Source organism: Lampris incognitus, chromosome 15 (assembly GCF_029633865.1).
Source record: "Lampris incognitus isolate fLamInc1 chromosome 15, fLamInc1.hap2, whole genome shotgun sequence".
NCBI lineage: Eukaryota > Metazoa > Chordata > Actinopteri > Lampriformes > Lampridae > Lampris > Lampris incognitus.
Window position 1 is genome coordinate 43,490,538 of NC_079225.1, and position 19,742 is coordinate 43,510,279.

At 46.7% G+C, this 19,742-nt stretch overlaps 1 protein-coding gene across 1 annotated transcript in view; it reads left to right on the plus strand.

Moving 5' to 3' along the window:
- Window positions 1–721: 721 nt before the first annotated feature.
- LOC130124882 (kinesin-like protein KIF26A) overlaps window positions 722–19,742 on the plus strand; it is a 96,487-nt gene continuing 77,466 nt past the window's right edge. The window contains exons 1-8 of the mRNA XM_056294230.1: window positions 722–781; window positions 929–1,153; window positions 10,347–10,751; window positions 15,598–15,706; window positions 18,322–18,583; window positions 18,708–18,775; window positions 18,948–18,979; window positions 19,080–19,411. Of these exons, the coding sequence (XP_056150205.1) occupies window positions 722–781; window positions 929–1,153; window positions 10,347–10,751; window positions 15,598–15,706; window positions 18,322–18,583; window positions 18,708–18,775; window positions 18,948–18,979; window positions 19,080–19,411 (1,493 nt within the window). The remainder of the gene's footprint in view (window positions 782–928; window positions 1,154–10,346; window positions 10,752–15,597; window positions 15,707–18,321; window positions 18,584–18,707; window positions 18,776–18,947; window positions 18,980–19,079; window positions 19,412–19,742) is intronic.

Here is a 19,742-nt window from a genome sequence, read left to right on the forward strand (position 1 = left end):
ATGCAAGGCCAGTTTTTGTCCACATTTCCCTTCTAGCTGCAGATTACCGGGAAGTTTTAGTCCCTCCATCATAGCAGTATGCCCTTATCGTGCCTTCTGTAAGTCCTGGTACCAAGTAATGGTAGTATATAATGTGTAAATACTAGCCTCGCAGTCGGCTCTGCAGTTTCACTTTCTGTATCAAGTTATGTCACTTTACGACAGCCATCAGTCAGTCCAACCTCTTTACGACAGCTACTGTTGTCTGGATACCAGCTGCAGTGCTTAGTAAGTGTGATGCATGCTCAGTAATCCAGGTAAGAAAAGTTGAACCAGTTCATCTGGACACAACGTTGTGTCCAGATGAACTGGTTCAACTTTCTTTGCATAATAAAGGGTTTTGAAAAATCTCAAATTCTCTTCTCTCTCTCTCTCTCTCTCTCTCTCTCTCTCTCTCTCTCTCTCTCTCTCTCTCTCTCTCTCTACTGCTTGTCTCCCAGTTTAATTTAGACGTTTAACTCGTGTGACAGAGCTCCTCACCCCTCCTCCCAGACACACTCCTCGCTTCTGTCCGTCCCATCTATCAGTCTATTCTCCCATCACAAACTCTCTCTTCGTCCATCGCTGTGTGTTGTAGACTCGGGGGCAGAATACTGAACAGATATTTCAAACTCGGAGCTTTTACAATGACAGAAGAATTAAAGGCATTTTGTCTTTCATTTGTAAAAGTGAATTAATTGACATGTATCCTCAGTACTGGGACTCAGCGCGGGCCCGCAAACCGGATTACCGGAGATTCACGGTGAGCCTCGTTAATCTGAATTCAGTTAATTCTGATCATTTTGATTGAATGGTGAAAACCTGACTGAGGTGTGAATCCGGCGTGAGCCAGGTGTAAAAGGCATGTGTGTGGTGCTTTATAGAGTCTAACAATGGTTTCTGGTGTCAGATAGTGGAGGGGGACGCTCGGCTCTCTCTGGGATCCACCGGGACCAGACTCCACACGGCGCTGCAGGAGCAGGCAGACTGCGGCGGCAGACCGAACCCGGAAGGTGCCGGTGGCTCGGTTCCGGTGAGGGACGTGGAACCGGGATGGCTGTGCGTGCGGTGCCACGCAGTGAGTGAAGACCTGACCCGGCAGGCGCTGAGCCTGACTGACCCGCTGTCAATCAAAGTGAGTGACTGACACTTCTCTAGTTTCACCCCAATTTTTTTCCTTTTTTTACTAAAACCTGGATGGTCACAAAACCATCGCGATGATGGTCCAATCACATCAAATTCCACTTTGCTGTAACTCAGTGGTTCTCAATCAGGTCCTCAGTTAGCAGTGGTTCTGCTGGTTGTCTATTCCAGCAGGTAGTTCATGACATTCACCTGTGAGTAGCTGGTGGACCAGAGAAACAGCAGTACTGCTGGTTAAGGTGGTTACCAGCGTTACTACCACATCCTCCTCCTGTACTTCATATTCTATGTTGCTATGGTGATGATGTGTCTGATGTGTTGATGTAAATCTACATCATAATTTGATTTTCCAGTTCGCCACCTGATGATCTAAGACACACCTACACTGCATGGAATATACATGACGTAGTATGTAGGGGATGTAGCAGTAGTACTACTTCAAACAGTACTACTATAGTATGATGACCATGCAGTGCTGTATGATGCCGTCTCTTATAAGTCCTTTAGATAAAAGCATCGGTTGAATGAGTAGATGTTAATGTAAAGGGTGGTTCATGAGGACCTGATTGAGAACCGCTGATGTAAAGCCAGATCACACTGCAGCTCCACGTTTTCACCTCTGACCAGACTGAGAAAATGGGATTTTGGTGGTTTTGTTTGCTGGATGTTTTTCAGAGAATGTGATGGGATTATGTTTCATGTGTCGGCGATGTCACAAAGCAGTGTGCACAGTGTTAGATACCGACGTGTCTGTCCATTATAAAGAGAAACTACCCTCATAGAAAACATCCCCTCTGTACAGTGATGACCCATCTCCGTCTGTCTGTCTCTCTCTCTGTCTGTCTGTCTCTTTATCTCTCTCTCTCACGCTCCCTGTCTCTCTCTCTCTTGCTCTGTCTCTCAAATTCAAATTTGCTTTTATTTGCATGACAAATATACATTTGTATTGCAAAGCATTTTCACATAAAGGACAATAACAGTGCACGAATACAGAACACATATACATCAACACATGCAATAAAACAACTTGCACAGGTACGTCATGGCAATAAGATCCTGTGGGAGTGGATGTGTGTGAATTTGTCAGTCTCTGCGTGTGTGTGTGTGTGTGTGTGTGTGTGTGTGTGTGTGTGTGTGTGTGTGTGTGTGTGTGTGTGTGTGTTCACATTCACATAAACGACAAGAACAGTATACAATACAGAACACGTATAGTACATCTACTACTACTACTTTTGGCTGCTCCCGTTAGGGGGCGCCACAGTGGATCATCCGTCTCCATCTCTTCCTGTCCTCTGCATCTTCCTCTGTCACACCAGCCACCTGCATGTCCTCCCTCACCACATCCATAAACCTCCTCTTTGGCCTTCCTCTTCTCCTCTTCCCTGGCAGCTCCATATTCAGCATCCTTCTCCCAATATACCCAGCATCTCTCCTCCACACATGTCCAAACCATCTCAATCTTGTCTCTCTTGCTTTGTCTCCAAACCGTCCAACCTGAGCTGTCCCTCTAATATATTCGTTCCTAATCCTGTCCTTCGTTACTCCCAGTGAAAATCTTGGAACACATATACATCAACAGATGCAATAAAAATCTTTCTGCCATCATCTGTGTGGCCCTGTGAGTGTGTGTGTGAGCTGTCCGTGTGTGTGTGTGTGTGTGTGTGTGTGTGTGTGTGTGTGTGGGAGCTTTCCGTGTGTGGGAGCTGTCCGTGTGTGTGTGTCCGTGTGTGTGTGTATTTATGTGACTGTGTATTTGGGGTGTGTGTGTGTGTGTGTGGGAGCTGTCCGTGTGTGTGTATGTATGTGACTGTGTGTTTGGGGTGTGTGTGTGTGTGTGTGTGTGTATTTATGTGACTGTGTGTTTGGGGTGTGTGTGTGTGTGTGTGTGTGTGTGTGTGGGAGCTGTCCGTGTCTGTGTGTGTGTGTGTGTGTGTGTGTGTGTGTATTTATGTGACTGTGTATTTGGGGTGTGTGTGTGTGTGTGTGGGAGCTGTCCGTGTGTGTGTATGTATGTGACTGTGTGTTTGGGGTGTGTGTGTGTCCGTGTCCGAGTGTTGTCCCGGTCCTCCCCATTTGTGCAGCCAAAGTGCAGCCGTCTCTGTGTTCACCTAGTATGTAGGGCAGTTTTCTGGGGTTTGACAGGGCAGTGCATTTGGGGTGTCTCTCCTCACATTTCTGAAAGTAATAATCGCGGATTTCCCGGAATGTCTTGCATTCAGCCAAAAAATGCAGCTCTGTCTCGACAACATTGTCTTCACACTGTTGACAGAAACGTTCGTCTTTTGGCGTCCGGGTCTTTTTATGTCTGCCTGTTACTATTGCTAGGCGATGCTCACTGAGTCTGTACTTTGTCAGTATGTTTCTCAAATTTGTTTCTTTTATTTGGATGAGGTAATCTGCTAATGTCTACTCTCTGTCTAGGGCCAAATAGTTTTGCTTCTTGCTTTGGGATTTTGTTTTAGATTCCCAGTATTCATAATAATTGCCTTTTAGTTTAGTTAGTTTAGCCGAATATGTTGTGTAGTTTGGACCTGGTCTTGTGCCTCTAAAGTGTTAGTATGTGTTAGTGGAACACGATGGCTGAAGACCAGGTTGGTAGGAGAGTTCTGATCTTTTCTCAACTCTTGGTATTGCAAGGCTTTATAATGGAAAGAGTGTGGGTCACTGAATGTTAGATGTTTCCAGAATTTGATCGCTCTTTTTTTAAATTTTAATCAGAAGAGGATATTGGCCTAGTTCTGCCCTGCATGCATTGTTTGTGTTGCGCCGATGGACTTTAAGAATGTTTTTACAGAATTCAACATGCAGAGTCTCAATTGGATGTTTTCCCCATTTATCTAGTTCCTGACTTGCAAATGGACCCCACACTTCACTGCCATAAAGGGCAATTGGTTCTATGACTGATTCAAATATTTTTAACCAGATTCTAATTGGAATTTCAAAAGGTATTTGTCTTTTTTATGGCAAGTAAAGCCCTGCGTGCCTTGTCTCTTAGTTCATTCACTGCCATGTTTAAAGTTCCTCTAGAATTGATTCTAAGGCCTAGGTAGGTATAATTAAATGTATGGTCAATTTCATTTGGTCCTAATCTAAATATGTGCTGTCTTCCCCGATATCTGGATCTTTCCTGAAATATCATTATTTTAGTTTTACTCATGTTAACTGCCAGGGCCCAGGTCTGACAAAATGTTTGAAGAAGGTGTAATTGGGTCTGGAGTCCTTCCTCCGATGGTGAAAGAAGGACCAGGTCATCTGCATAGAGCAGGAATTTGACCTCACTGTCTTGTAGGGTGAGTCCAGGTGCTGGTGAGTTTTCCAGCATAGTTGCCAACTCATTGATATACAAGTTAAATAGAGTTGGGCTTAAAGGGCAGCCTTATCTCACTCCGCACTCCTGAGGGATATAGTGAGTTCTTTTGGATTCTATTTTGATTCCACACTTAGCTCCCGAGTAAATTGATTTTATAATATCATGTGTTTTCCCCCCTACACCGCTTTCCATTAATTTGTAGAGCATCTGTAATGCCAAGTACAATCAAATGCTTTTTTGAAGCCGATAAAACAAGTGAATATTTTTTTTTTTTTTAGTATGTTTTTCAATTAGGGTGTGTAGGGTGTAAATATGATCAGTAGTGCGGTAATTTGGTAAGATTCCAATCTGGCTTTTACTCAAGACATTGTGTTTCATAAGGAAGTTTATTAGCCGGGAGTTAATGATACTACAGAATACCTTCCCCAGGTTGCTGTTCACATAGATGCCTCGGTAGTTGTTGGGGTCAAATTTATTTCCACTTTTGAAAATTGGTGTGATTAATCCGTGATTCCAGATATCGGGGGAATAACCATCTTGCGAAGTTCTTTCCTGATTGATTGACATTCTACATTAAACCAGGTATCTTCTTTCTTAAATTTTGGTTTTGATCTTGAGCTTTTTAATCTTGCTTTTTCTGCTGTTTTTTCAAATATGTTGTTAACTTTTTCCACCGCCTGATTGACACCGTCTTTACTGAGGATATAAGGGGTATCTAGGAAGGTATTTAAAAGAGTTTGCATTCTGGATTGTCAATGGCTTTCTTGAATTCCTCTGTACTGTTTTCAGCCCATCTGTATGATTTCTTTATGTGGAGCAGCTTACTGGGCTGTGATTTGATAGTGTTGATTTCTGTCTTTTTGATGAACACAGTGATTTGGCTGTGATTAGAAAGGAGGGTTAGTGGTGTGAGAGTGAATTCTCTAATTGACAAGGGGTCTATATCGGTTATTGTGTAATCTACTGTGCTATTTCCAAGTGGTGAGCAAAATGTGTGTCTTCCAAGAGTGTCTCCTCTTATCCTACCATTGACGATGTACAGACCCAGACTGCGACAGAGCATCAAGAGTTCTTTTCCATGTCTGTTTGTAGCTGGATCACAGTTGCTTCTGTGGGAGTAAACAAACTTTTTGGCTTTCTCAAGTGAGTTACAAATGTAGTTATTGCCATCTGAACACACAAAGTCATTCTGGGTGCCTGTCCGTGCGTTTAGATCTCCACCGACAAGAACATTTCGCTGAGCCTGAAAATGGCTTGTTTTCTGTCTCTAGCAGTGTAAATGTATCTTCAGTGTAATAGGGAGATTCATAAGGGGGGGATATACATTGCACAGAGGAGGAGATCTTTTTGTGAGTTGAAGATTTCTTTTCTAATTTTTAGCCAGATATGATATTTTCCTTTTTTCATGACACTGATGTGTCTGTCCAATTTTGATTCGTACCACATTAACAAACATCCTGAGTTTCTACCCTGCTGTACTGTGCTGAGTTTTTGTGAAGATACAATTATTTCTTTATAGTTTAGGGGACAATGGGTGATTTTTTTTTTGTCTTTACTCCATGTTTCCATTAATATCATTATGTCAATACCTTTCATGTTCTCCTGAAATTCTCTATTTCTACATTTCAGGCCAAAAGTTGATGAGCTCAGGCCTTGGCTATTCCAAGTACTAATGGAAAGGCAGGCCATAGTAACAAATAATAAAAGTATGGGAAGTCTGGTCCTGGAGGCAGGCCATAGTAACAAATAGTCTGGTCCTGGAGGCAGGCCATAGTAACAAATAGTCTGGTCCTGGAGGCAGGCCATAGTAACAAATAATTAAAGGTGGGAAGTCTGGTCCGGGAGGGGGGGGTGGAGTCACCCTCCTCTCTCTCTCTCTGTCTCTCTCTCTCCGTCTCCCTGTCTCTCTGTCTCTGTCTATCTCTTGCTCTGTGTGTGTGTGTGTGTGTGTGTGTGTCTCTCTCTCTCTCTCTCTCTGTCTGTCTGTCTGTCGCTGTCACTCTCTTGATCTCTCTGTCTCTCTCTCTCGCTATCTTTCTTTCTCTTTGTCTCTGTCTGTATCTCTCTGTCTCACTCTCTCTGTCTCTCTCTCTTTCGGTGTTGCTGTCTGTTTTAATCTCTGGTCTGAGATGAATCCTGTCCTCCATTTTCATGTCATCCTGCCAATTAGCTGCAATTTGCATAAACAGGTTCATACGGTCACTATGTCAGCAGCTCCATACTGGTGTCTAATAAAGCATCACTAGAGATGTGTGTGTGTGTGTTTGTGTGTGTGTGTGTGTGTACGCGCACGTGCGTGCACATATTTCATGGAGGTGAATGCTTGCTCCACTGGATCTATCACCTCCTCTGTGCTCTCCAGTCCCTCACGGTACCCCAGGCTCCCTCAGTGCGAGCCTCTGTCACTAAACATCACTTTCAACATGGCCGCCGCAGCACCATGCCCTCTGCAGGACACGTCACTCCTAGCTAAGCTAACGAGCATCTCCTGGTCATGGGCTTTTCTAAACACACCAAGATTCTAGCGAGCGCCTGGGGAGGGGAGACCTCCATCCACATGGAGTCATTGCAGAGAAGAGAACGTACAATGTAGAAGATAATGCGATTAGTTTTGATCTAACGTGTTGTAGCACTAATTCGGTTGGTACACGGTCTTTATCGTCGTGAAGCTGAGCTGAAACTATTTCTCCAGCCTTTCAGGAAACAGAGCCATGCGTGTTGAACGCTGAGTGACATCAAATTGTTGTGAATGTGTTTCGGTCTCAAGGGGGCGGAGCTTGTACTACGTTGTGTGGGCGGAGCCTGTATTGTGTGATGCGGGCGGGGCTTGTGTTGTGTGACGTCATCCTGCAGCCTGGTTTAATTGGGTGGCAAGCAGCTACATCACATTACTATGGAGTTAATAGTACAATAGTACATCAATACTACCTTAGTACTACATCGATACTACTTTGATGCTACATTAATACTGCGTTAATACTACATGCCAGCAGACAGGCACACAGAGGTCCACATGTTTCTATTCTTGGCAGGTATATCAGAGCCAGGGAGAGCGTCGACATCATTGTATTAATTCTCCTTTTAATGCTTTGTTTTCCTCATTCAGTTGATATGAAATCTGAGAGTCTAGTTTTAAAGTGTAATTTATGATGATGTTTTGTTTAACGTGACCGTGCTGCTGACAGTCATGGTGTCACTGTGGCAGATCTTTCATTTCAGAGCCAAACACTTGACATCAGCCCGTGATGCTGTCGTCATGGCTACCCGAATGACGGACAGCCGGCCATTCTGCTCTGTCTGCTGGAATTTGAGAGATGAGAGGATTTTGGGGGGGGGGGGGTTGGATGGAAAGATTCTGTCCCCTTGAGGTGGAGGTCGATAGGTCCACAGTGGTCAGGGTGGATGATTGGCAGCCAGGCCTGCGGTGAGCTCTGAGCAGCCACTGTAAAAAAAAACAACCTTGAAAAAACAGAAATATTCCAGCAGCTGGGGTGCCAATAAAATACTGTAAAATAACAAAAATTAACCAACTCATAAAACTCATTTTCATGTTATTTTACATGAAATACAGAGTCTGTAAAATAAAAGGGAGAAGAAGCTGTTGTATTCCAGATGTGTTTACAGTGTACGAGAGATGTAGTGACGCCAGAGGGACGGAGAACTGACGAGGTGACGGTTGAAGGAATCGATAGACTGCCGCTCTGGAATTACTACAATCAGTGTGTGCCCCTCCTGTTGGCAGAGTGGGAGTAGGAGGAGGTGGGGGTATGGGGAGGGGGGCTTGAGATAAACCCATCCTGTGGGTTGTCGGGTTGTCTGTCCAGTTGACTGACAGGCTAACTGAGCCATGAGTTGGATCAATATTGGTGCTTCCACCGTGTTCATTTCACTAAAACCACAACCCCCTCCCTCCTCTTCCTCCTCTCCTTTTTCTTCCACCTCCTCTTCCTCCTCCTCCTCTTCCTGCTCATGTTTGTGTGCAGGGAACAGACAACCTGGCTCACAGACAGACAGGTTGTCGGCTGGTTTCTGTCCAACACAAAGTACTTATCCTATGGTTGTTCCAAATACTTTTTTCAAGCTTCAGCTATTCAGAATGTCTTGATGCTCAAGTAGTCCAGGTAAGGAAACCACAGGAAGTTGAATCAGTTCATCTGGACACAAGGTTTATTGAGAGATACGTTTCATCACCCATCTCTTAAGTGACCTCTTCAGTCTCAACTGACGTGACGACACCTCATCTCTGTCTGTCTGTCTGTCTGTCTGTCTGTCTGTCTGTCTGTCTGTCTGTCTGTCTGTCTGTCTGTCTGGCCGTCTCTTGTTGGGAAGGATTGACTGATATCAGCGTTTAGACTGCAGTCATGTTACAGTGTTGCAGTTTCATGTAGCAGACGTGTTTATCCAAAGCGACGCAAATCTGAGAGTTACTGCAACACAAGCAAGGATCTAGTCAGGAGACGACAACAACACAAGTGCCAAAAAAACTAGTGTAGTGGGCAATGCACAGGGTGCATAGAAGCGACTTTTATATATATATATATGCACTTTTATATATATAGTATATATATATATAATACCGTCAGGTGTGGAGGTGGTGGAGAAAGAGCTGGGTCTTTATCTTCTTCTTAAAGATGGAGAGGGACTCAGCGGATGGAATGGAGTTTGGTAACTCGTTCCACCACCGGGGAACTACAGAAGAGAAGAGTCTGGATAGTGACTTGGAGCCCCGTTGCGGTGGAAGTGCCAGGCGCCTTTCATTGGCAGAGCGTAGTGAGCAGGACTGAGTGTAGACCTGAATGAGGGAGTTCAGGTAGGCGGGAGCCGTTTTAGTTGCTGTTTCGTAAGCGAGCATCAAGGTTTTGAATTTGAAACTTGGGAGCCAGTGGAGGGATATGACCAGCGGAGTGACCTGTGCTGTTTTGGGTTGGTTGAAGACCAGATGCACCACAGCGTTCTGGATCATGTGCAGAGGTTTGAAAGTGCATGCAGGGAGACCTGCCAGTAAGGAGTTGCAGTAGTCCTTGTTGTTTGTAATGACTTCTTTGGCAATGCAAGTGCCTATTTGTCATGCCAATAAAGCACTTTTGAATTTGAGAGAGAGACAGACAGAGAGAGAGACAGACTGACAGAGAGAGAGAGCGAAAGGAAGACAGGAGAGAGAGCAACAGACAGACAGAAGGAGAGACAGACAGAGAAAGAGAGTGACGGACAGAGAGATCGAGAGACAGACGGAGAGAGCGAGAGACAGACAGACAGAGAGAGAGACAGACAGACAGACAGACCGAGAGAGCGAGAGACAGACAGACAGAGTGAGAGACAGACAGACCGAGAGAGCGAGAGACAGACAGACAGAGTGAGAGACAGACAGACCGAGAGAGCGAGAGACAGACAGACAGACAGTGAGAGACAGACAGACAGACACAGAGAGAGAGACAGAGAGCTAAACAGACATACATTTTAAACTTCTCTGAAGTTGTCAAAGTCAGTCGACATGCAGGTCAGAAAGTTCATTTCTCTGCTGCCGCCAGCAGATTGTGGGTATCTGTTGACACCCCTCTCTTTCTACCCCTCTGTTTGTCCTCATCTATCACTAACACACACACACACACACACACACACACACACACACACACACACACACACTCTGCCCTGCTGACAGTGTCTGGTCCTGACTGCCCTGTTGTTTCAGACTTCCTGTCCTACTGTGTGATGTGATGGGGGAGGAAACCAGTTTCAGTTCAACATTAAACAAAGCAAAAAGTGCGACAGTAAATCTGATGACATCACACAGGATTAGCATGACTCAGAAATAACAAAGTGTTTTCTCTGGAATTTGAATTTTTTTCATCAAACCTGATGTCTCCTCTGTCCGCAGGATCCGGCCTACGCCGCCTTCCTCTTTGATAAACTGCAGCGCCTCCGGTGGCCTCAGAGGGGAAGACATGAGTTCGGCGAGGCCCGCTGCCAAGTCTGCAGTACTTCTTTCCACCACCTGAGGCGCCAGGCACTCCGCAGAGCCCTTGCCACCGCTCCCGAACTGTCGTGCACTGCCACACCCAGCGTGGCGTCCTTGCTATCGGACCCGCACCTTGCCAAACAGCAGGAGAACCCAGAGAACAGGCCTGGCGGGCTGCTGCAGGCCTGGGGTCAGGTCCACAGCACGTACCTGGGCAGCGGTGTGTCCATGGGGCTCGCAAAAGTCACGCCGCTCCCTGTCAAGACACAGGACTTCCTGGAGGGCGTATGGAGAGTTTCCTGCTCCAGACAGAACCCATCCACGGTAAACTGACCCACTGCTGCTTTACTGGGCTGAGTCACACCGGAGACCAGGACTGTCACTTTAAAAATGAAATACTGTTTTAATGTCTGAAGCAGAAATATAGACCAGCTCAAATCTATATTTCCATATTTCAATTTATCAAAAATATCTCAAATGTCAAGATGTCTTGATGCATGCTCAATAATCCAGGTAAGATCCCAGAAAGTTGAATCAATTCATCTGGACACCACGTTTATGCTCCATCAGTCTGTGTGCTTTTTCAAAAATTTCCAAATCACTTTGCTAGAACAATAACAAGTTCAATTTGTGCAAAAAAAGAAAAAAATGCGTTAATTTGGGAAAAACGATGAGCAAGTCAATCTGTGAGAGCTCAAGTCATATAACTGCATTAGTGGCTGCAATGAGCCTGTTTTTGCACCTCACATCTTTTCAAAAACGGGGTTGCAGGTTTGATACCACCACTCTCAAGTCATGCTCAATGTTGAGCTTAGATCTGTACTTTGTTTTAAGTGAGGCAACGGCAGAAAAGCCCATCTCGCAGAGATAGGATGTGGTTAAGGGAAGCAGAATGCCCACAGACCTCTGTCTTATGAGAGGATACTGCCTCTCACCACCAAGCCAGAGTTCACGCAGTGTCTGAGCTATAAAGCTTAGCCTCAGGGTGGAGTCCGATGTCATCTCGATGAACTGGTCCTCTTCAGCAGAGCTGAAATCAGCAGATGCTGCTGCATTGAATGGATCTGTCACCCAGTCATACTGAGCACTGTTTGTTTGGAAGTATTTTTGAAAGAATCCTCTCAAGGAAGAGATGTGCTCCTTAAGACATGAAATCACTGTAGTGGCTCCAGAATCACTGGTTTAACAAATTCGCCGATTCTCAAAGAAATCAGTATTTCCTTGATCACGTCACCTGCCCCACATCTCAAGCTTTCGAGTGAACGCGCTGATCTTGTCTGCCAGGTGAGGAAGGTGCTTGTCTCCGCCTTGAAGCTGAAAATTTAATTCATTCAGCTTTCCAAATATATCGATGCGATAGGCCAGCTTCATCCGAAATTGTTCATCACTAAACTTACTTGCAACTTCATGCATACGCCCCTCCTCAAGAAACACCTGAATTTCCTCTCTGAGCTCAAAGACTTGCGACAACACTTTACAGCTGAAGGTTCAGCTCCCATGTCCTCACAAAGTCCAGAGAACAGCCGCGCTCTCAGGGGTCTTGTCTTGATGAAATTGGCCACGCTAACAACATGGGTCAAAACCTCGTTTAGGTCAGGGCTAGTCTGTCTTGATGCTAGCGCTTCTCTGTGTATGACACAGTGCGCCCATTGTGCAGCATTTGGTGAGACTCTCTTGATTAGTGCCTGCAATCAATAAGTGTGGTTATCCTAACTGGGCGTTTGTCAAAGCCAGGAAGACGCCCAAATAGTGCACCAGCCAATCGACGAGAGGAGAAGGACAACAGCTACCTAAGCATAAACCAGTGTTGATTCTGTATGTGGCGGGAGTGTCAGAACAGTTGAGATGCGTATTTTCCAAACACCGCATCTCAGTTACTTTCAAACCCTAAAACACATTGCGCCAGAAGATGGTCCACCCCAAGGATTGGGTCCCCCGGCACAAACAGAGCAATATAGTGTAGCTGTTAAGTGCCAGGAGGATTGCTGTGACTTGTACATTGGCAAAACTAAACAGATGCTGGCCAAGAGGATGACACAACACAGGAGAGCTAACATGTCAGACCAGGACTCCACAGTCTACACCATCTACAGACCAGGACTCCACAGTCTACACCATCTACAGACCAGGACTCCACAGTCTACACCATCTACAGGCCAGGACTCCACAGTCTACACCATCTACAGACCAGGACTCCACAGTCTAGATCATCTACAGACCAGGACTCCACAGTCTACACCATCTACAGACCAGGACTCCACAGTCTACACCATCTACAGACCAGGACTCCACAGTCTACACCATCTACAGACCAGGACTCCACAGTCTACACCATCTACAGGCCAGGACTCCACAGTCTACACCATCTACAGACCAGGACTCCACAGTCTAGATCATCTACAGACCAGGACTCCACAGTCTACACCATCTACAGACCAGGACTCCACAGTCTACACCATCTACAGGCCAGGACTCCACAGTCTACACCATCTACAGACCAGGACTCCACAGTCTACACCATTGGTACTCACTAATTTTCTTAGGAGAGCCACTTATGAGTAAGACCATTGCTCAAAGAGCCACAGAGATTGCAGATATAACTCGGGTGTTTTCTTTTTTATCATCCCTCTCAAGATATTTACCATCTTTGTGTATGTCTAAAAAAATATAGTACCATGCTTTCCATCCTTACATTTGTTTTTATTCTCAATTAATAATTACATTGCATTATTAAAATATATAATGCTTATTTGTGAATTTGTAAGGCTGGGAGTGGAACCCATCTTATGTATGCATGTGCATATGCAATTATACATAAGCATTACCAACATGAAGAAAAATGTTTCGCAAATACAAAGCTACACACACAGGCTATACGTCTACCCATGACCCCACGCTGTTACGTAGCCTGCGTTCTTTGACGTATCTTCAGTATGTCTGTGAATGTTCTCATCTTCAGTATGCTGCCATCTGCTGGATAATTCATTTCAATGTGCTAAAACGGGACACAAACAGAACCTATAGAAGTAACGTATAGCTATGTTCTTATTGTTATCAGTGGATCTACATGAGACACAAAACAAAGTCTCACGAGCCGCGTAAAGAGTAACACTGGTCTACACCATCTACAGGCCAGTGGCCATTCTTTCAAGCATGAGGATGTGCACATCCTTGATAGGGAGGAACGCTCGTTTGAACAGCGAGTCAAAGAGGCCATCTATGTTAAGAGGAAATGACCATCCCTGAACTGGGGGGGGGTGGGCGTCTAAGAGTATATCTGGTTTGGGTCGTTATGCCACTGTATTGTTTCTAAGGGTGGTGATATCTGCAGTCAGTTGAGACTGAAGAGGTCGCTTAGATGAATGATGAAACGTTTCTGTCAATAAATGTTGTGTCAGATGAACTGATTCAACTTTCTGGGGTCAAATGTCAAGATTAAAGTATTTGTGTTATACAATTTCAAACATAGTTTCAAATATTTCTTTTTAAAGTGACAGTCACTAACTAAATGATCTGACTGATTTGCATTTCTACAATTAATACATTTATATTTCAGAGCACTGATTTTCATTTTTACTGAAAATATAACATCCTTTTATTTCCTTTTCCATGTCATCGTTTACTGATTAAACATGACTTTATGAATTAGACTCTGAACCCAGAGTTCAGAAGTTGAGGTCCGCATCAAATCTTTGGTGTTTTATCTTCACTCTGTTAGATTTAGCATTTACTTAAATCTTTAATAAATCACTTTGTCGTAATGGCCTGGTATTATGAAACCAGGTTCACAGACAACAAGCCATTTCAACATCTAACCCGTTGTGACATCACGGGGGACAGATCAGATCCAGCCAATCCGCTCACACGGTTACTGCCTTCAGACAGCCTGTCTGAGCAACATAATTGATAAACTGTCCTCTCTTCTGGGCCACAGAATTCCAGTTTGCCCATGGGTTTGTCTTTTCGGGGATCTCTCCTCAATGGAAAAACCAAACAATAGCCAGACCTTCTTTTGGGGGGGGGGATTGCCCCTTTTTCTTGGCCAATTACCCCACTCTTTTGAGCCGTCCCGGTCGCTGCTCCACCCCATGTGCCGATCCAGGGAGGGCTGCAGGCTACCACATGCTTCCTCATCTATATGTGGAGTCACCAGCCGCTTCTTTTCACCTGACAGAGAGAGGAGTTTCGCCAGGGGGATGTAGAGTGTGGGAGGATCACGCCAATCCCCCCCGCCCCCCGCCCCGGCGCCCCGACTGACCAGAGGGGGCGCTAGCGCAGCGACCAGGACATGTACCCACATCCGCTTCCCACCCGCAGACACAGCCAATTGTGTCTGTAGGGACGCCCGACCAAGCCGGAGGTAACAGGGATTCCAACCGCCGATCCCTGTGTTGGTAGACAACAGAGTAGACCGCCATGCAACCCGGATGCCAGACCTTCTTTGTCTAACTGTGAATATCCCTTCTCAGCTGCTGTCAGGGCATGTGAAGCAAAACCGATAGGCTTCTCTGAACGGTCCTCCATTACATGTGAGAGGACAGCCTCGACTCCGTGGGGTGAGGCATCACATGAAAGCATAATCTCCTTGTCTGGGTCATAGTTAACAAGCAGCCTCGCTGAGTGGAGGTGACCTTTCACTTCCTTGAAAGATTCCTCCTGCTCTTCACCCCACTGCCACTTAGCGTCATTGTGAAGCAGCTTGTACGGCAGGGCCAAAACCTTTGAGAGGTAAGGCAGGAACTTGCCGTAATAATTCAAAAGATGATCTGAGTTCATGGACGCTCATGGCATGGGGCTTGGGGCCTCCTTGATAGCTGTCGTCGTCCACTGGGCGGAGCCCCTGAGCTGTGATCTTGTGTCCCAGGTAGGTCACACCCGGTGCCAGGAACACACGCTTTCCACGTTTCAATCGCAGCTCTGCGTCCGAGAGCCTCTTCAGCATCTGTTCTACGTTTGCCAGATGCTGCTCCTCCGTGGCCCCCGTGATCAAAACTTCATCAGACTGCTACGTAGCATGTGCTAGACTGCTACATGTGGAATCCCCTGCAACAGTGTCCATTGCCCTTTGGAAAATGGCAGGACTGGACGCCACCCTAAACACCAGGCGACTGTATTTGAATAATCCCTTGTGAGTGTTGATTGTGACGTAATTTTTTGAATCTTCGTCAAGCAGCAGCTGTTGGTGTGGCTCCTGTCCAGCTCTGCGAAGATACCCCCTGACAGGGTCGCAAACGGGTCATCCACCCGTGGCAATGGGTGTCCATGCGAGAATAGAGCAGGTCATTGTCCGGAGTATTCACAGCAAGTGAGTGGGCGTGTCGATGACGTTTCTGTCATGTGAAACCGCACTAGTTGTATGATTATTTTTTTTTAATTTTTGCTTTCAACTCTTTTGTTGATATTGCACATATGTCCAAATACAGTAGTACTGATATCAATGCAAAAATAGTCATTATTACGGACGAGTCGGTAGCCACGTCCATCATCAGCATAAGGTGTTGCCTTGGCCTCCAAATTTCCCCGATCTCAGTCAGATTGAGCATCCTTGGGATGTGTTGGAAAAACAAGTCCGATCCGTGGAGGCCCCACCTCGGACTTAAAGGATCTACAGCTAACGTTTGGTGCCAGATACCAGAAGACACCTTCGGAGGTGCTGTGGAGTCCATACCTCAATGGTTTAGACCTGTTTTGGCGACACCAGGGGGACCTCCACAGTATTATGCAGGTAGTTTTAATGTTCTGCCTGATTGGTGTAAATGCGACTTCATGGGAGTGTAGAAGAAGATGGTTGTTTGACTAGTTGGTTGACTCGAGAGCTGAGGAGTCTCCATCTCTCTCGTGTTCGAGAGTCGAACTCCAGCATTCATTCATTTATTCAATCAATCAACCAATCAATCAGTCGGTCAGAATTTCCTTTATATGCATATTTCTGATACTAAAATGCAACGCACTTCACATTAAGTCAAAATACACATTAAAAAGCAGGATGTCTCTGGTTCGACCAGGTGTATTGTTCCTGGGCGGATGCTAGTAGCGGCAGTGTGTTCCAGCATTGTGAATAGCGCCTCCTACAGGTGGTGATGTGTCTTTACAAATGTGTTTGGATCTGGGAAAAATAGCGTTAGCCTGCATACGTGCTATGTTCACCTTGAAAAACCTGCAAAAAAGAAGCGGTGGGAGACTTCCAGCGTATTATAGGACAAATAGAGGAGTCTATTACCTCCCCAACCAACGCAGGGATGGTGTGGTGGTGGGACCAGAGGAGAACAGGAAACTGGACATGTAAAAAAACGTGGAGTCTGATACGTATGGATTTATGCTTGTCACGGTCTTCATATTAGAATAAAAAAGAGAGTCTTACTGAGGGGAGATTTGCCTGCAGTCTCACCAAACTGTTTCCTGCTTATCTTTTGGCACAATTTCCCTCATCCGACAAGTTGCTGCAGGTTTGGTGTTTCTGGTGAATGTGAAGTAGACTGGTTAGAGCTGCTCATGTATGACAGCAGATATGACAGGAGCTCCTTTTCCTCCTCGTCCCTCGCATCGTGCTAAAAACCAATTACACCCCGAGTCAACAGGCTGCCGTCCAGTTACTAAAAACCCTCGAGAGCTACTACAGAATCCTGAAACAGCCATTACACAAGAGATGCATGTGTGTATACATAGAGGCACGTTTGTGTGTGTGCGCTTTGTTTATGTTCTTCATTGTGAGCCTTGCAGTCACTTCTGTTAATTCCTCAAACCTTCTTTATTTGGAGCCACAATTGGCAGAACATTCGAGGCGTTGTGAAGGCCTCACCTTGAAAAGCAAATAAAAAAAAAAAAGGTCCTTGATTTGAAAAGGCAGGAGCCAAGGCCACAGGAGAGAACAGCAAAGCATTCTGGGACTTTCTCGGCCAATGACACTGTCAGGGGGTCTGATTGGCTGAACCGGAGGCTTCAGTGTTATCTGCAGGCTGGTGGAGCTTTATCAGGACAGAGTGCCATACGGCGGCATTATGAGGGATTGAAAATGAACTGAAGGGCGGAGGAAATGAAAGAGAGGAGGACAGGAGCATAGCCCCCCCCCCCCCCCGTCTCTCCCCTTCTTGTTCTGCCCCCCCCCCCCCCGTTCTCTGTCTCTCCCCCCTCGCTCTGCTCTCTGTCTCTCTCCCCCCATCTCTCCCCCGTATCACTCTGCCCCCCCTTCTCTCTCTGCCCCCCCCCCGACAGATGGGACCTGTTGGGCCTCCTCTCTGTAAAACTGGATCTGACATCCATCTGGTCTCCGGGTGTCGTGAGGAGACTTCACATGCTTCCCTTCACCTGTGCTCTCTTCCTCCCTCTCTTCCCCTGCAGGGTTTCAGTGTCTCTCCGTCATCTCCGTGCTGTCTCTCGTTCATTAGATGACGCTTCAGTGTCACCTGTGTCCTTCTGCCAACAGAAACCCTTCCTACCGTCCAATATCCAACATGAAGAAGAATCCTCTAGAAAACTGAACCACTTCTTTTGAGATGAAACGCAAAAAGCAAATTAACCAACAGATGGACCTCATCTACATATATCTGAAAATGACTTGAACTCATGGAGCTAGTATAAGCAGAACTGCTCAGTTTAAACCCTTTAAAGATGTATTTTATTTTAGTTATAAACACGAGTGCAGCCGCTGGGTTATATTTTCCATGGGCTGCTACTGTCATTGGACACATCCACACAAACCATGACACTGTTGCAACAAAACCTGCAACCATCACAGATTGTGACCTGCATGTCAATCCCTGCCATGTTCTGAAGAAACTAAGAAGAGGAGACTTTATTTACCTCACAGCTGAACACTCTGGACACGCATGCAGGGCGTGTGGTGGCTGAAGAAATGTTTCCTCTGCCTTTTGCCACCCTGCTGTCCTTCCTCCAGCAGCACTAGGCAGCCCTTTCCTCCAGCTCCACATGGAGTTCCACACGGAGCTCCGCACGGAGCTCCACACGAAGCTCCACATGCAGTTCCACACGGAGCTCCACATGCAGTTCCACACGGAGCTCCTGACGCAGCTCCACACGAAGCTCCACATGCAGTTCCACACGGAGCTCCTGACGCAGCTCCACACGGAGTTCCGCACGGAGCTCCACACGAAGCTCCACATGCAGTTCCACACGAAGCTCCACATGCCGTTCCACACGTAGCTCCACACGAAGCTCCACACGAAGCTCCACACGATGCTCCACACGAAGCTCCACACAAAGCTCCACACGAAGCTCCACATGCAGTTCCACACGAAGCTCCACATGCCGTTCCACACGTAGCTCCACATGCCGTTCCACACGTAGCTCCACACGAAGCTCCACACGTAGCTCCACACGAAGCTCCACACGTAGCTCCACATGAAGCTCCACACGTAGCTCCACACGAAGCTCCACACGGAGTTCCACACGAAGCTCCACACGTAGCTCCACACGAAGCTCCACATGGAGTTCCACACGGAGCTCCACACGAAGCTCCACACGGAGCTCCACATGGAGTTCCACACGAAGCTCCACATGCAGTTCCACACGAAGCTCCACATGCCGTTCCACACGTAGCTCCACATGGAGCTCCACATGTAGCTCCACACGGAGCTCCACACGAAGCTCCACATGTAGCTCCACACGGAGCTCCACACGAAGCTCCACATGTAGCTCCACACGGAGCTCCACACGAAGCTCCACACGAAGCTCCACACGGAGCTCCACATGGAGTTCCACACGAAGCTCCACATGCAGTTCCACACGGAGCTCCTGACGCAGCTCCACACGAAGCTCCACATGCAGTTCCACACAAAGCTCCACATGCAGTTCCTCACGGAGCTCCACATGGAGCTCCACACAAAGCTCCACACGAAGCTCCACACGGAGCTCCACACGGAGCTCCACACGAAGCTCCACACAAAGCTCCACACGGAGCTCCACACGAAGCTCCACACGAAGCTCCACACGGAGTTCCACACGAAGCTCCACACGGAGTTCCACACGTAGCTCCACACGAAGCTCCACACGGAGTTCCACACGAAGCTCCACACGAAGCTCCACATGCAGTTCCACACGTAGCTCCACACGAAGCTCCACACGGAGTTCCACACGAAGCTCCACACGAAGCTCCACACGGAGTTCCACATGCAGTTCCACACGGAGTTCCACACGGAGGTCAGGACAGGAGAGGGTTCAGTATGCTTTTACTGGGGTTCTTCTTTTGACGTTGGAGGAAACCCACCTGAGCATGGGGAGAACATGCAGTGTGCACACCGACAGGCCTGGAGAGAACACGCAACTCCCCAGTGCCCACCCCACCCCAGGCAGGAGTCG